An 18,610-nucleotide genomic window follows, 5' to 3' on the forward strand; every position below is an offset into this window, starting at 1 on the left:
AATGTTTAATTCATCTATCTCGAGGAGGAGGGAGGGGGGATAAGAATCCATTCTCAGACAATCTGATGAAGATTTCCTCCTCTAAAGAGATGTTATCTATTGTATACCTTTTCTAAAGAACAGAAGGCATTTCTCATATTAGCCACTCAATCAGGTTTTCTTCAGTAGTAAATGCTAACTGAAAAACAAATCATAATCCCGTGCTTAAGACATTCTTCCATGATAATGCCTAAGACAAAACTTAAATCTCAGTATACAAAACAAAGACAAACAGAAGACATGTGCAATTCCAACAGTGCATGAACACTTTTGACAAAGCCTCATTTTAGTTTTAAAACACTTCTCCAAATGAAAAAATATTTACAGCTGAAAAAAACATAGGCTTATCAAAAAAGACCTTTCTCAACTCTATGGGTATGAAATCCAGGCATGGAAACTGAACTCAAGTATATTCTGAACTATCCAACTGAGAAATTTAAAATATAATAAACCTTTTTATATAGCTTTTAGAAATTTAAAATAATGAACACATTATACAAAGTGATACTGATGCAATAATACAACTAAGTGATATCTAGTGATGCAGATTAAACAAAATATTCCTTTTCCCCTTAGAGGTATACAAGGAAAACCCAAAACCTTCTTAAAATCAAATTCTGTGAAAGCTAAAGGGTGAAGAATTAGGAAGGAAAACTGATGGTGTAGCAGAGAAGACAGAAGCTTTTCAGACTTGCCTTTCAAGTCTGACAATAATTTGCACTGACATCTTGACAACACTACGTTTTCCAGTAGAATTCTTCCCCCAGTCCAACAAAAGAAAAGGTCATAAATAATTCTCTACATGGAGTATACACACACTCTTTGTGGCATGCAGAAAACAGAAAAAGGAAACTGCTAGACTATCATACCTATAAATGAGTTTTATTCAACATCTGATTTTTGCACATGGACTTTAAGTGAAAGTGTTTTTCTCCTATTTAACAAAAAGGGTATTAAAGATATACTTGCCTTCAGACAGCAATATTTGATTCAGAAAGAACACATCTGAACCATGAGGCCAGACGTTGTGTCAGTAGTTTACAGTGGCAAACTTCTTTCTGTTCTCTGGTATTTCCAAGTCAAGTGCAGTTTAGCTGAGGAGTAATTCCAGAGGCACGTCTGAGAGTGGTTATGAATGAACACCAAAGGCTCACAGTGCCTTGCTGGCAACTGTACTTGGCTGCACCTCCTCGCTTGCTAACACTCCTGCTCAGCTCCTCCCACCCAAAGTGAATAGGCTTGCTCACTGCTCAGGTTTCAAGTTTTCATCTCAGCCCTTATGAAATTCTCAAGGTCACAGTTCAGGTTCAAGTAGGCCAGCTCTGCAGAGACTGTCATGGAGAACAAGAACTTGCTCCAGAAGTTTCATAGTACTCAGCCCTGCTGTGCCTTTTAAACCCAGTACCATGCTTTCATAAAGCTGTAACCCACACAGAAAGGAGCACATGCAATTTACTCAAGCCACAAATACTGGGTGGAGTAGCATTTCAGAAATGGCAAGTTTTAATAAACACACAATGACTCGCAGAGAGGAATGTGCCAGAGTATGCATTACAGTAAGAAAGCAGGAGGTCAAGATAATAGATCCAGGAGACAAACTACACAGAGCAGAACTCAAAACATTTCACAAGAAATTCAGTCTGGTAACACAAGCTAAAACCAGATTATTTAGGGGTCAAACGCCTTCCTTGATTACTGTGACTAGAACCTCACTCACGTCCCATCTGAGGCAAACATCACTAAAGCTACTCCAAATAAGTCGCACAATTTTGCAGAACTGGCACTTCACCTCCATAAGGTACACTCCGCCATAAAACTGAAAAGTGACCACCCGTGTCACTGGGATCAGGTCCCTGCAACAGTACAACAGGTAACAATCCAGAACTACCTAAAGAACAACCAGTCCACATGGCTCCTATACACTGCTGATTACAAAATACTTCCTCATCATCAAAAGACAAGGTAAGACAAATTAAAACACCTCCCAAAAATAAGCGAGAGACACCAAGACTCTCCAAGTGCAGAATTTCCATGCGGAAGGAGAAAGTAACAGCATTAACGTTTTTCTAAGACATTAGACACACTCTGCAGAGAAGGTGCCTGACTCCAGAAGTAATATTTACTGTTAATATGGAAGTGTTAAAAAATAAGCCCTCTAGCAGCTACTTCTCTAGTGCTGAGAGAGTGAGACAGTCTTACGAAAAGATGAAGTGAGGTAAAAAAGCATGACATGCTTAGTAGTAAGTTGCTCTGTGTCAAGATAATTATTTAAATAACCATTCTTCAGCTTCTCTATTCAAAGGACAGATATAGCAGAAGGAAACAGACAGCAGGAAGTTATTTCCATGACTGTCTGTCTAGATGTAGAGAGTAAAGTCAAAGGAAATATGAGACAAAAAGATTAGATATAACCCAACTATCCAGGAAATAGCTTGATTTGGAACCAGATAGATTGGCAAGATTTTACTATCTGCAAGCCAAATATCATTATCAAAAAGAAATTTAACACTCTGAAAGTGCCAGCTGAAAGAAAAGTGGGAGCTGGTATTTATGCAGTGATCAGTATTTAACCAGGGGAGTTACAGCCTCTCCCATGCTCAGTGCATGCATCTGCTATAACCACAGGCACGCAGGATTTCTCTCTCCAGCTCCAACACAGTGCTGCTCCACTACGGCTTTAGTCTCATGCACCCACATGAACCAACAGGTTCTTGTGACCTCCTGGCAGAAACATGGCCAAAGAACCGAAGCCAAGTACCCATCTCAGGAAGATTGCTAATACTTTGAAAGGGCTTCAAGTTCACTGGCACCGGACTGTATCTTTCCTTCCACTGGACCACAGTCATGTGTCCTCCCCTGACAGCTGGTAAGAGGAGATGCATGCAACATCTCCAGAGCTTCTTGCACGCTGACTACCAGTGAGCCAGATGAGTCAGGAGCTCCAGACATTTCTCACTGCCTGGTCAAACAAAACATGGTACTGCTGCTGCTGTCAACTGAGCCAAAGACCTGAAACAAATGGTTTTTAAAGGCTGCAAGTTGTACAGGTCTACAACAAACAATCTTTGACTTGTTACCTGCCCCGGGTAGACAGTAATATCCAAGTCTTGTATTTTCTTGGTCATGAGATGGTCATCTCATCCCTTCAGTGGGTAATAAGTGTTCTTTAGAACCTACTGCTTGAAAACATCTATTTTTCACTCTCCACCTTCTCACACATGCAAAAATAGTTACATCTATTTTCTCCCCAAATGCAGTGTCCTATGGATTAAAATCCTAGCATGTCCTTTAGAGGTTTACTATGGAGCAAACAGCCTTTAGTACAGTCTTAGCACAGTCAAAAATGCCCTTACCCCCCAAATCAGCTTCATCTTCTTTCTGCTCATTGTGATCATCATCATAACTGGCAGACCTATAATACTGCTTCCACTGTCAATCCACTTCCCTGCACCTAAGCCACTTCGGTTTCTCAGTCAAGTAACACCATACATTTTCATCATGTTGCAAACTAAATTAAAAACTACTACTACTCAACTGGAAAGGAGGGGCAGATCCTGTTTCTTAGCTCAAGCTCCTGGGCACATGCTTCCACTGCTTACCCTTATCTGACAAGCTGACTTTAAAAAGAAAAAAAAGATGGCAAGAAGCTGTTAATTTAGCTCAAAGACATACATTATTGTAAAATACCTCCTCAGTCTTCCTCATCCTAACATGCTTTTCCCAGATACTACCCACATTTTCACCCTATCTGCATCTCATCAATGCTTTGCTAGGAGAAATACTGAGGGCTGATGCAGCTGAGTTCATGAGCCGGAAAGTTTGCCTGCACAAGTCACTGTTACCCACATGAAATACAATAACTAGAGCTCCAAAATCTTAATGAATCATCTGCTGAGTTGCCATCCTTAAAGTATCAAATACAGTGTTGTCAACACAAGCACCACAGCTATTTGTTCCTCTAAATTTGGATGATGCTGTTAGTACCTGCAAATTAGAGTCCTCATTCAAATCCACAAAACCCAAAAAAGTAGCAAAATCCTTCTATAATGAATGTTGTGAATTTTATGATATTCATGTGGATTTTCACCTACTCACACACTTAAAAGTAAGACCAGAGATTATCTCCCAAGCAAATAAACACATATGTAAATTACTAACAAGTTAAAAAACTAGAAAAGCATATCATATATACTTCGTGACATACACTCAAAAGCAAAGAACAACAGCACAAACTCTCATCAAACAAAGCTATAAACAGACAATATGAATACTGGTAAAAAAGAAAAAGGTCAGACATTTTCAAACATCCTATTACAGAATTTTTAATGTTACCATCTTAACTAGATTTGTCTCTTTACCACAAGTACAGCTTATTATTATATAAGCATTTATGTTGTTTTCATAAAAAGTTTGAAATATGTTTAAACAGCATATGTATAAGTTAGAAAATACTGAAATCCCTTTCTGAGTAGACTTATGATTTTTTTGCAAATGTTAAGCAATCACTATTTCTATATTAATCCATTTTATCAAATAAATAAAGCGGTATCCCAATCTAAATCTGAGTTAACAAGATTTACAAGAATCCAATTTACCAGGGATAATTTGTGTAATGACATAAACAGCTTACATCAGCAAGCAGAGATCTGCTATACAGCTTTTGAAAATGCAGTCCTGGACTCTATATTTTCCATTTTTTAACTGTAATAAAATAGTTTTGTCAATGATTCCATTTTGTCACACATAGGTAGGTTAAAAAAGGAAAACCCCAAAAATAAGCTTGATAAAAGTGTAGTAGTTTGCCCATTAATGGTTAATAACGTTTTCAACTACAGAATGCACACACAGAAAATTAGCTAAATTAAGGCTGTTCAATCTATGCGTCAACTGCTAGGACTGAAAGATGTTTTATCAGTCCTAACATCTACATGCGCTACACTTACAAAAACATGGGTCTTGATGAGTTGTCAAGGCCACACTACAGAGCCTAAAAACACACTTAACGCAATGTGGAGCTGCTCAAGGCCTCTTTCACATGGAGTTCCTGTATTACGATCCCGAGAAGCTCCATAATCAGAAAGTTTTCCTTTGTGTAGGCGAGTTCAGAGCTCCCATGAAAAGTTCTAGTGCTGGCTTTCTAGAAATGGTGGTACCACGAAGAGTGTGAAAGGTTGTCTAGTTAAGTCAACTTTGTACCTTTATTAAATCCTTTCTTGGATGCAAAAAGATAGTTTTTAGGTTTGTTTTGATGTCTCTTGAACCTCAACACATCCAAGTGTTACCAGCTTTTGCACTAGATGACACTTAGGTTTTGATATTCTCCAACTTAAAGCTACTGATGTTTGGAGGATCAATAAGTATATTTTATAGAACAAATTGTAATTGCAGCATTATGATCTGGACTAGCTTGTTCTGACCATCTAGTCAACTAATGATGGGCAAGGCAGAAATAAATTAAATCCACTACAATTAAAATCACAAGTTCATCTCAGGACCAATGCTATATACAGCTGAGTTACCCTTTCAACACTAAAATTCTGAATCGGCTACATAAACTGGTGAGCATAATAAGCATAATCCCCAGCATCAGTTTCTCTGTCAAACAACCTTGCTGAAGCTTTCTATGGAAGCAAGTCTGACCTCCACACCTTTAAAGGCCAGTCTGTAGCTGAAAGGATAAGCTAGTCTTCAGCCTTGGAATAAAGGACAGCATATCTTCAAGAATCTTAAAAACATGATGTAAAATAAGAAGGTGCAACTTCTTCCTGCAAACATTATGCAGAACAATGACAGTGTAAACAGACTTTTGTTGAACAATCACTAGACAATGCTGCCAGATCCAGTGGTACTCTACATTTGTAAAACAGGTCTGTACTGGACTCCAAAAAGACCACCCTCATCCCTGGCTCAGACTACACACTAAGTTCCATCTCACCAGAGTGAAAGGAGCAAGGAAGAAAGTAGTCATGTTTTAAACTAAGAAACCGAGTACAGGAAAACAAAAGCTTTCTGAAATTCAGAGCTATGGTCACATATTATTAAAACCCAGTATTTATACACAGAAGCACTTAAAATCATGAAATACATACCACTTACAACTTCACAATGACATATTACATGGTTCACCCTTGGTTCCAAATAGGAAGCCAATGGCCCAAACAGATGTTAAATGTTTACCTTCACTCCCTCGTATTGAGACTCAAGTTCTCACCTACTTTTAATCATATTCGTAATACTGTAATTAGGATCTTACTTAAAACACAAGCAGAAGACACAAATTAAGCTTGTCCCAGTAGATCTTCCAAGTGACAGGCACCGAGCATGCTGCTCCCTGGACTGCTGCTGGCCAGCCAAAGAATCCAGCACACATGGTAGTGTTTCCCCACTAACACTAAAGTGCTGGTTGCACCAAAGACTGCCTCGTCATAGGTTTCATTTCATTCCAACTCATTTAATTTTAACCACAAGCTCTATACAAAACTGACTTTGCCAGACAGGCTCTTTTATTCAGGCAGCTGGAAATGTAAGTTAGGTAATGGTGACCAAATAGCATCTAACAACATCCAACTGTTAGCAGCAAAAGCTAAGCACCCATGTCACAGCTCCCCTTTATATACATTTAATCAGTTCTTTGTAGACTGTATCATACATTTTTGTGTTTTAATTCTTTTATCCTGTGTCTAGCATGCTTTTGAATTGTTTACTTATGTTACCCATCTCCTAAGGATGCATTCATGTGCCAGTGACTAAAAGTATCTTCATTTAGTTCATAGTAAATGCCTTTAAATACTGCATCTAAACATTTCCTATACTTCTGCATATTCTCATCATACAACAGGTATATTGTAAAGACCTTTGTTAACTGGATTTCAGTTACAACAGTTATCCTCAAGTACTCCATCGCCTTAAAGTCTGTTCTATTATATTTTTCAGGCTTGCACAGGATCTCTTTTCCCCTATGTAATAAGCTCACATTTTCACCAGCACTGTAATTTTCCCATAGGAATAACTACCACAGAAGTAGTTGGTTGTTCTAAATGTGGGTCAACCTCCTCCACAAAAATCAAACCTATACCTCCTGAGTGTACAGATAGGCTAGAAGTAGTAATTAAAGGTTGCTGAAGCCTAGCCCACATCATACCTTTTCACTACTGAAATTGACTGCAAGGCAAATTCCTTGTGTCATGAAACTACAGCCTCATTCCCAGTGGCACTCCTGGAAGACTAAGTCAGTGATGACTGATGCTAAAAAAAGGCACAGATACATATAACCAACTTAAAATCACTTACATAAGCCCTGAAATAATCAGAGGAAAAAAAAAATCAGGAGAGAAGACTTCATGTCTGCAAGGAGTTTGATGTAGCATAATCAACTCCTAGTTTTTAAGACCGTTTTGATGATTTTCCTATGAGTGAAAGCCCTTAAAAAAGCACAACAGTTTGACTTTATGAACTAGTGGGAAGAGCAACATTAAAAGGAAGAATTTACTAGAATATTCAAATTCACTTATATAATTACAACATTTGTCTAGTAAGGGATACAACAGAGTACGTAGAGAGAATAGCCAAAAATTTCTTTCAACGTAATAAAAATTACAAGTTATATATGTATATTCTACAGAAAATATTTCCAGACTAAGCACAATACAAGCCAGAGAACATCAAGTGGTGTTCCAGTGAGATAACAGCACCTTTTAAAAAATATACCAGAGCTAGCTGTGTGTAGCTCTGAAAATACTACCATAATAATTCTTAAAATACACAGATTCAACATGGTAATGACTATCTTTGGTTTCAAAGTTGTTTTCTTTTTTACCTGAATGGTACTGAATGGGAAAACAAGAAAATGATTCAAAGTTGCCTGAGACACTGCCTTTATTACTCTGACAAACTAATATCATTATTTTGACAAACCAAGCTATGGGAGTTAGCGACGTTCATACAAAAAAATAATTCTCAGGAACACTACTCATGGCAGCAACTAAAGGAAGCATAGGTGATTAGCATGGCTGCCAAGAGTAAACAGAGAGAGAAATTAATAAAAAAAGCCTGAAGTTTTCACTCCACACACCATAACAAACATGTCTAATTATGTCCTAGACAGTAAGGCAACACAAACAGTTTCAAATGCAAATAAGCACAAGGAGAGTAACTATTGCTTGGTTTTGGTTTTTAAACAGACTATCAACAGGTCAGGCCTACTGAGGAGTTTCACTTTTGTGGTGGTGCAATCCTTACCCCCGCCCCGCCCCTCTTTGTTGGGCTGCTTGGTGCTAGGTGCGATTCCACCCACATCCCCCGAGCTATACACCAGTCTGTGGAGATAAGGACTGACAATGTTAACGAGCCTGGCTCCTGCCCCTCCCGATTGCTCGGAAATGGTTAAAATGGCCCATCAACTCCTAAGGGCCTGGCACACCTGTGCCTGGGATGTGGTCAAATGGGAACAATAACAGAGTCGCACATTAATCAAATTCTTTTGTAACTGCTGGAAGGCACCAGAAGGCATTTGACAAAAGTCAATTATCTTGGACCCTATAAATGGCGACCACCAGGGAGACCCTTTGAGCTCTCCTGGATCGCAGCGGGCCTGTGACCAGCATCTCCCCTGGGCTGGGACGCCTCTCAGGTACCAAACCCTTAAGGTGTCGTCTGCTCCAGACGGAAGGCCAGGGCGAAGTCCCCCGCTTGAGTCTCAATTATCGCCCGTTGAGGAATGCCAAGGCATTGTGAGTATTTACTCTAAACTGAGAGGGAAATTTTCTTTGAGCTAGCTTCTCTTTACTCTGTGTGTGTGTGTGGGTACGTACCCTTGTTTCTGTGTGTGTATGTCTGTTCTGTGTCCATTCTACTGAATCCAAACACCTTTGTTTCTGTATGTTTGTCCATTTTGTTATGTGCATGCATGTGTATATATGTATATATAGGTACCGTTAAGTAAGTTAGTGTGAATCTTGTCATTTTAGAATCTGAATAAGTCGCTTTTCTTTCTTTTAGTATTTCTGAATTATTTTATAATAACAAATTGCTGTTAGTTATTAATAAACCTAGATTTCTTACTAAATATTACCGTGTCAATACTTTCATCCGCGACAACTTTGTATCCAATCAGTTCACTGAGGGTTTGTTTTCAATAGGTTTAAGCAAGGCAGAAGGTCTGTTTGAAAGCTGACAAAAAGTAGTGCTGAGACTTTTTTTCCCTTTCCTAAAGAGAAGGATCTTTCAGTAGAAGTAATTTGTAAAAGGTCTTTACCCAAAGGTTCCAGGCTTAGATGGTGTATCATAACACTTCTGTGTAAAGACACAACTTAAATACCTGAGACATTAACATGACCATCAGTTTGAGGATTACACACAGATAATGATTTACCATCACATGGACTGTTCTCCCACAAATCACAGCATGCTTTAATGAACTAGTGCACCATAAAATGCATTTTTTTTCGCTTTCAGATTAACACATAAGGATACAAAAAATTACATACAATATTTCAACATGTTTTCTTCCTTACCTCTTTATTGTAAAAGGCACTGTTTTTGAACCAACATTTGGAACAGATAATTAATGTCAGCATTTAAGTTCTTTAAAACCTCCGTAAAAAAAAAAGCTTTATCTTACCATAGCTGTGGGCAGTTCCTGGGCTGAGAGATGGCTGGAGTAACTCTTTGGTTGGAGTAAAATAGGTTTCTTTCCCCTGGCGCTGGCTCATTCTTCCTGGAGTTAAAAGCTGTGATTCATCGCTGTTTGTTACCACTGCTGAAATACAAAATGGATGCTCATTCAACGATGTTATGTGCTTGTGCATAGATTTCTATTAACAACTTCACCGCTATTTATGAAACTGGTATTCAAATGCTGTCTTGCAAAATTTTTCATTCTAGAAGATAAGGATTTCAAGCCAGAAATTTGCTTTGGAGGGGACAGCAGAAAGGAGTCAACAAGACTGGTCTAAGACATGAGGCAGAAGATGAAAACAAAACCTAGGAGGTAGGAAAGGCTGCTACTTAATACAGATACAGCATTGAGCTGTTACTTAATTTCTGAAATCCCACTTTCTTCACCAGTTTTGTGATAGTTCTTGGTTTAACTACCCACAACACAGCCAACCAAGGAAATGGCTTGCCAGATCATGCTGTGCCACCATACCAGAAAGCTAAGATGAACACATGTACGTACATCACAGGAAACAAGTCTCATAAATAAAGATCATGTATAGGCTCTATCAAGGGAAAGGTTTAAAGCAGAAGCGTTACTTTCCTTGAACTTTATCAGTCTGAAAAGACTTGTTTGGTGTCTTCTAGCTATTTGCAAGACCACCAGGCCATCCATCCTGTTTATGGTATCTGTACATTTCCTTAAGCTGCACACAACAAAATCGTACCTTTTTTGATATTGGAAGAATGGCTGACTCTGTAACACCTGCCCTGGGGAAGTAGATAGACTGACAAAAAGAGATCAGAGAGGGAAACAAAAGATGCTTACTAGAGAAGAGCCTGCCTAAAAGATTGAAACTTATGATGCAGCTCATTTTAAGAGTTCCCAAGCTTTCCTCAGTTTTAAAAGCTCAGCAGAAGATCTAGTCTAAACAAACAAGTTTCATTTTCTGGATGGAATCTGTAAAGTACAGAAGGCCCTCCTCACAGCTTTATTTCTAGTATTATTACAGTAACGGAAACATTTTTTCAGCAAAGACTAGCATAAACGCAAGGCAGTACAAAGAATGCAAGGATGCCAGGATACCCACCTGTATGATTTTTCTACATTGATAAAGCTCTGCTCCAGACAAACTATACCCTATGCAGACTGCTGCTTAGGAAAAATACGTGAGAAGATGGACAAGAAAGGTAAAGAGCTCATTTTACCAGTTCAGAGTTCAAGTCAGAAGGCCAATACTTCAAAGTAGTGACCAAGTTTGCTCTTCCTGTGGTACCACCAAACTAGCTTTTTATTCTTCTGCTGATACAAGTAAGGGGAAAGGGGAGGATTGGGGGAGTTGCTGAAGTCTTGGGAAGAGACTGTACCACAAATGGTCTGGTATCTCAACTGAAAAAATAAAAGAGGGGCTAGAAAACAGCTGCTTCACAGGCTCACACAAAATGGGTCCCTGTGAGGGGAATGAGCTATACTCACTTGTTCTAAAAATGTTTAAGGTGCACTGAAGTAGCACCAACCTTCAATCAACTAGCTGAAAGCTGCTCTTGCCATTTAGCTCCAGAGGAATGGGATTTCACAGTCCCTCCCGCAGGTGCCCCCAGCCAGCCCCCTGCTGTGGGCAGCACTCCAGCTCCACCAGTGGGCACTCCTCAGGTGGGCACTTCATGGGTGGGTGCCTCGCCTGCCACACTGCCAGCCACATCGCAGACCTGCTCTGCAGCAGAAATTGCTCTAACAACCCTGCCTTGAGTGACCTGGGCAGAAGGCTTGTTTCTGAACAGGCAGCATGCAGCACTGCTAGGTTTTTTTGAGCTTTAAGCTTTGAAAATTCTGCAGTTTAAGCTGTTGAGATGCAATCATTTCTCAGATGGTCCTGGCCAGTAATTTGGAGTGTAAGCAAGCTCCGCATACAAGTTTCACCAAAGCATGAGCTGAACTCAGTCATGTTAACTCAGTAACCCACAAGGTCACAAGCTTCAAGTTCACTATTAAATTCATGCTCCTTTGTTAGTCTGGAGACTCAATTTGGGTCTTTCAAAGACTGCCAGCAGTGTCAGAAAGGCTCCTTTCCTAGAAAACAGTTTATGTATCACCTAACATAGAATATCCTGTAGTAAGCACTTCGCATGCCTGGCGATTCAAGATGAACTTCTTAAGTGAGCTTTTGAGAAATTCAATCTATAAAGCTGAAGAATGATTAGCAGGTGAGTTTTAAAACCTCCTTTTTATACAAAGCATTATAAAAGTACTAAACAAATGGAAATTAATCAGTTAGGAACATAAACGTCTATTCACACCATAGCAGCCACTAGGAAGAAGTTGTCCTCCTCCTTCAAAATGCCTCATCCTGATGCGCAGACATCTGCTTTGGGGTGAGGGGGAAGACAAGGCAAGGCAGAATATACCTGTTGGTTTGAGCAGGGCATAGCAAATAAGATTACTAAGAGGCTTTCATCTTTTTTTCTCTAAAATACTGACTAATGACCTGATTTTTAAGGTGACTGTAATCATGACTGTAGAACCAGTAGGACCTTCAGGCAGTTAATGAGCTCTGTAAAGATATGCCTTAAGCATCTTATGGCAGGAGCTCTGGAACCTTAGAAGACAGAGATGGAAAAAACAAGGCTATTAGAATGAAAAGGGAAAAAGTACTTGGAAAGGAGAGAGGAGCGGGAGAAGTTATGCTAGTAACAAACCTGAGTTTTCAAGATGCCATTAAATCAAACACTTACCACTTGAAGCAGATCATTTTAAGAGATTTAAGATTTAAGAGATTTTAAGATTTAATTAGTACATATTAATAGATAACTCAGCAATTTGTAGAGATGCCTTGGCTGCTGTTTATAGCTTCTGATAGATTTATTTTATAAACACTATAAAAATGTATGGTGCGTAGTTCACCATCCATTTACTGACAATTTTTGATGGTCCTACAGCTAATTTTGAACTCATTTGAAGCATGGAATGATTTTACCCTGGAATTTCATTACATTCACAGAACAAAATCAACAGTGATACTGAAAGAGAGCAATGGTCATTTACTCTAGTGACCTTACTCACTTGTGAAATAGAAATCAGCATGAATGAATAAATGACATTCCTAGTCAAACATGTTTTCTTATTTGCCCAAAATACCAAACTGAAACTTCCTATTTTGGACTCATGTTCCCATGTACCTGAAAAACCACACGCAGTTTCTGACTAATCTTCAAAGCACTCACACTTCATAGTGAGTTTTGGTGAAGACAATCAAAGTATAATTATTTTTTTTTTCCAAATATTCCTGAGGAATGCCTCACCTACAGAAACAATCAGAGGGCTGGAATACCTCTCCTATGAAGAAAGGTGAGAGAGTTGAGGTTGTCAGCCTGTAGAAGAGAAGGCTCTGGGGAGACCTTATTGCAGCCCTTCAATACATAAAGGGGGCTTATAAGAAAGATGGAGGAAGACCTTTTACCAAGGTCTGTAGAGACAGAACAATGGTTTTAAACTGAAAGAGGGTAGATTTAGATTGGACATAAAGAAATTTTTTACAATGGGAGTGGTGAGGCACTGGAACAGGTTGCCCAGAGAAGGTGAGGATGCCCCCTCCCTGGAAGCATTCAAGGTCAGGTTGGACGGGGCTTTAAGCAACCTGATCTAGTGGAAGGTGTCCCTGCCCACAGCAGAGGGGTTGGACTAGATGATCTTTAAAGGTCACATTCAACCCAAACAATTCTATGATTCTAATTCTTCTCAGGTTTCACATGCCATCTCCGCAACTTGAAAGACGGATTTGGTAGGCATATGCTCAACGTGTCTGACAAGACATACGTTAGCATTGCCAACCATTCCTTTCACTCAAAGGCCTCAATGTGGTGATTTATTTTTAGGCTTTCAACTCAGGCTTCAGAGCACTCATCCAAGAGAAATATGACCTCCGTTCATCCCTTCCTTTACCTGAATGAGTTTAAATCCATACCATCTATCTCCTTGAAGATGAGCAGAGGGTTATTTTAGAGAAGAAACATCAGTTAGTAAATATCAAAGCCTCCTCGCAACTCTTTGGAGAACACATCTCAATACCAACGGACCTGTTAGAGTTAATAATGCATACTTTATTCAATTTCCTTATATTGGCCATCAAATTACTAATATATAGTTTGTCAGGAAGATTCATGCATCAGAAGGAACACAAATTGAGGTCTTTACAGCCAATTTATTTCACCAGATAAAGCAATGGAAAAAAAATATCTGAAGTGCAGATTCCCAGTTGTTCCGTTTCTCTAATGAGCATGTGAAAGTGCCTACAGTCTTGAAAATAGCACAAGGATATCAGATATAGGAAAAGGTTTATTATAACTCAGTTCCGCATTATTTTTTGATGTCTACAATAAACGATACTGGCTAAGACCATGGCTTCTGCACAGATTTCTCACCAAAAAGAAAGAGTTTGTGCCTGCATCTTTCCCTTCCCCACATACACAAACCCTTACTCCCAGCCTAAATTATTTTGCCAATCACACAATCATACTAACACCCATGAACCAATGGCATTAATAAATCTTTGGCTGCATGCACACACATACACACACACACAAACTGAAGTTTTCCCTATCACCACATCAGATCCAATCCTTATTTGAGTATTACAGGGTATACACCTGTTCATTTCTGAAGATGTAAATTTATTGAAATTAAGTGAACCATATAGCACTATAACGAGACAAGCTCAAACATAAAACTGTTTCTGAACCATTATTTCCACATCTTTATTACTGATACTATAGTAACATTTGAAGGTTTCCTTTCAAACTGATAAACATATATTTTTCTCTTTCAGATAAGTAATTTAAAAATATTTATTTTTTTTAGCCATGACTGGGAGAGGTGAAGAATAAACTTTTCCAACTAAAAAAGGTGACTCATTCACATGAGTAGTATGCCAGATAAAATACTTTTCCAACAGTAAATTTTCATTGTACTTCAGCTTCTCAATTACAATACAGAAGAAAACCTAGTGTTTAGCCCAACAGCCTATATGAAAAGATAGATGCTAACTATTATGAACATATGTGGAAACATACTGTAGGAGGGGTAACACTTACTTGATGGTCCATGAGAGTCTCTGTTATCACCATGATGCTGTGTACACACACAATTGAAGAACGAAGAACAGCAAACAAAGAAATCCAGGCCAGGAAGAAGCAAGTGCGCAAAAGCAGCAGCAGCGGGAAAGAAGAAGGACAATGAAAACTGTGTTAGTACATAACTAAAATACAACATGCACCTTAATACCAAAGGCAAGACCTCAAGAGACTTAGCAGTTCAGAAAAGTTGAAGGAACAAAACTGACAAATATGCTTATGGAGAAGTCATTATTAGAAGCCATCACTGTATATGGTTAGTAAACAGCAACTGCCCAACTCCAATTCAGAGTGGAACATCTTCATCAGCAATTTAGTGCTCATATGACTTGATACACAATATATTTTAAGAAATTTTTAGCTGGAATGTTTTCAGAAGACTAAAGCTCTGAAGAAAGCTGAAATAACACAATATCTGTTTCCAAAACTGCTCCACTTTCAGGCAGGTGTTTTGGAAAGACAAAACCTTTTAAGCCTCAGCAATATGCAAGCACCCACTAATGCCAGATCGAAGCCTAACTGCTTCTGCACACAAACACAAACTTAGAAGCCACAGGCTAAGTTAATCTACAAACACAGATAACGTTTTAAATTGCTTAGGATGCAAGACAAGCAGTGCAGTTTTAAATTTAGGAGGACATTTTATATCAAAATATTTCTAAAGAATCATGTTGTATAAAAAAAATCATCTCTTGTCACACTGAATGCATCAAATATAGGCACTACAGGAGAGTAGTTACATAGTAGTAGTCTGTACTCCTTCCTGACATTTCATCTGGAATCTTTTATAAATCATTGCTACCCAAGGCTACAATCAGAGCTAAGTCCCCACTGTGCTCAGCCGTGTACAGATGTAAGGTAAGTTTCACCTATGTCTTAAACGATTTACTATGTTTGAAATCCGTGAATAACAGAAAAGGAGCAGAAAACAAGCATACTGATCAGTGTGAACATTTCCTCCTTAAAAATAAAATAAATCCAAACATGCTGTATCTTCTATATCCCAAACAAAAAACTTCTGCTTCTTAAAGGAGAGAAATCCTTGCCCTTCTTTAAAGATGATCCAATCTTGCCTCTCTGTTATCAGGACTAAACAACAGGAAACATAAAAAAGAAAAATAAAAACCTTAGCAAGCAGGAGTCTTGTCTTACACTTCTGATCTTAAAACATGGATTTTTATCCCTCTCAGCTGCCTAGGGGTGTTAAATTGACGCTACAGCGTGCAAATGTAAAATACTGCAATGAGTATATTACAATTGCAGTACCCATCACTGGAAAGATGAGGGAACCCTTCTTTCATAATGTTGCACCTTCTGGAAGAGGACTTGATTAAACAAGAGAAGCTGAAATAAATTCTAAGTGCACTTGGTAAACAACCTTCTATTTCTGTCAGACGCTAAATTTAGGCTGAAGAGTGAAACACTGCTAAGGGAACCCCTGAACTTAGTAGACAGGTTTAGCTACTAGTACATGAAATGGATTCAAGAATTCAACATTTTTCAAGACAAAGTGTTTCTTTTTAATGTACAGGTAACATACTGCAGAGTAGGAAACAATTCATGTTCAGTCTGGAACTGCATTCCCTATGCTGTTTTTAGGATCAAGAGAACAGTGACTGATAAGAGAGTAAGATAAAGGAGTCTGCAGTAACTGTACAAAGATCCAGCAACCGACTGAAGGAGTGGGAACACCATTATTCAGCACTGGTCTGCTTTATTTCACTCGTAAAGTTTGAAAGCAAGAGAAGAGAACTGGGAAAATAAATTGTTAACAGACATATAGGATCAGAATTTTCCGAGACTCCGACAGCATGTTCACTCGCAGTACATACTTACGCGTTGAAGAAAGAGAGTGAAAAAGCAGCGCAGCAGGTCCTGTCTCATTGCCTGCCTCTCAAGCAGCCTTGACCAAGATACAACATGACACCCAGAGCAGGGCAACCAGCCACCCGAGACGATGCAGGGGCTTTTTACGTAAATATTTTAGCATTGCATGGTTAATCCTATGAACTGGTACAAACAGCCCTACGCCAGAGGCTGAAACACAAGCCTGTCTAACTCTGTCCCTGATCATCTCCAATAGACATTCTGTTTACACACCAAACTGTCTCTGTTGCTGGTCAACCCCCTGTCTTCATTAGAACTATTTGAGCCTGTGTATTTACCTAAAACCTGCAGAACATATATTTCTAAATATTGATGCAAGATGTTAAGATAATGAAATGAGACTATTCTGGCCAAAAAGATCTCTTCAAGTTCCAATAGTCTATTGCACCTGTATCATCTGCAATTCATATCACTGCAGATCAAGGATTCAAACCCCTAAGGGAACAAAAAAATTATAATTTCACTACTTGGGTGTTTTTTCTCTGAAAAGAATGCCCCCTGGGCATTACTGTCCATCATCTCCCATGACTTTTATTGTAAATATACAAAATTAAGAGAAACATGCACTTATTTCCAGAGACACAGCCTGTCCTTATTTTCACATTTATTTAATTGATGGCTTCGATACAGATTACAGAACAAGTCCTTTGATAAGGGAGGTTCTCAACACTACATGATTGATTTAGCTTCTGCTGAGGCACATTTAGTTAAAAATATTACTACCAAAACATACAAAACCTAGCCCTCCTCCCAGTGAAGTTTTAGATTAAGACTAAGGAATAAACCCAGCAATATAAACCTTCACATGAGACAGCACCCATAACTCTGTTTTCATACAAAAGCAGATCTGTGCTTCAGAAAAGTTCTATTTTTAGACATTCACTTCTCAGAAATAAAGCTTATAACAACTGCTACTAAACCTAGAATTTTATCTGCCAACTTGTCCTATAAAAAAACTTGTCCTCTTCCTGTTGAAGATTAGGGTAAAAGCAAAAATGTGTCATGCTAGCATGTCTGAATCTCACACTACAGAAGATAAGTTTGTTAAACATACTTACTAGATTTACAATCTAAACTTACAGCTAAATTCTTAATAGAGTTTAAATGCACGTTTTAAAGCCAAGTTAGAGTTTTCACCCTGCTGAAGAAAGACTTCCTGAAAGCAGTCTCTAATACATGTAAATCACTAAGCCTAATCATGTCACATTTAAATTCAGGACCACTACCCCAACCTGCAAAGCTGATCAGTAAAAAGGACCTCTATTCTATGCTTCAATGGAAAAAACATATGTTTATGTCTACTGATGTATTTAAAGAGCAAGGACTGACTGAAAAAGTTATGTCAAAGGCAACATATTTATGAAATACACGTTTTGGTAAAAATTAGAGCTGACTAGGAAGTTTTATTTAAAAAATCATTTAAAAAAATAATGGTTTGAACCAAACATTCCCATGTAACGTTCTGAGTTCTGGGCAGTGAGGCTTGTTTAAATTAAGGTATTACTTTATGGAAAAATAGGAAAAAGCTCTTCTCAAACAAGAACTCAAACTAAAGCGTTTCATATTTTGCACTGCTTTAACGGTGCCACACTACAAAAATAGTTTGCTGAGCTGTCATAACATTTGTGTTCACATACAGTATATATCAACCTAATTATTAGACAGGAAAAGCATTTCATAAGACTTTTTATCCCTAGACTGATTCTGGAAAGAAAAGCCTACAATATTAAGTTCTGTGATCCCCTCTGCTTTTCTTTTATACACACAAACCAAAAAACACATTAGAAAGCTGACACCTCTTAAATGGGCTTTTTCAGGTACCTCCTAGAAACACCCCAAAGGACTTAAACCATGTAGCAAAATGTCAATCAGTATTCTTCATGCATGTTTGCAAGTCATGTAT

At 38.5% G+C, this 18,610-nt stretch overlaps 1 protein-coding gene across 19 annotated transcripts in view; it reads right to left on the bottom strand.

Moving 5' to 3' along the window:
* OSBPL8 (oxysterol binding protein like 8) overlaps nucleotides 1–18,610 on the bottom strand; it is a 96,167-nt gene that overhangs the window by 42,608 nt on the left and 34,949 nt on the right. For 12 of the 19 annotated variants that reach the window (XM_074870621.1, XM_074870615.1, XM_074870613.1 and 9 more), the window contains 2 exons: nucleotides 14,782–14,818; nucleotides 9,659–9,796 (listed from right to left, as the gene is read on the bottom strand). In XM_074870621.1, coding sequence (XP_074726722.1) covers nucleotides 9,659–9,796; nucleotides 14,782–14,818 — 175 coding nt within the window. Of the gene's footprint in view, nucleotides 1–9,658; nucleotides 9,797–13,655; nucleotides 13,672–14,781; nucleotides 14,819–18,610 lie in introns of those variants that run through there. The other 7 variants (XM_074870628.1, XM_074870627.1, XM_074870625.1 and 4 more) reach the window with 5 other exon arrangements.

This window comes from Strix uralensis, chromosome 5 (assembly GCF_047716275.1).
Source record: "Strix uralensis isolate ZFMK-TIS-50842 chromosome 5, bStrUra1, whole genome shotgun sequence".
In the NCBI taxonomy this organism is placed as follows: Eukaryota; Metazoa; Chordata; class Aves; order Strigiformes; family Strigidae; genus Strix; species Strix uralensis.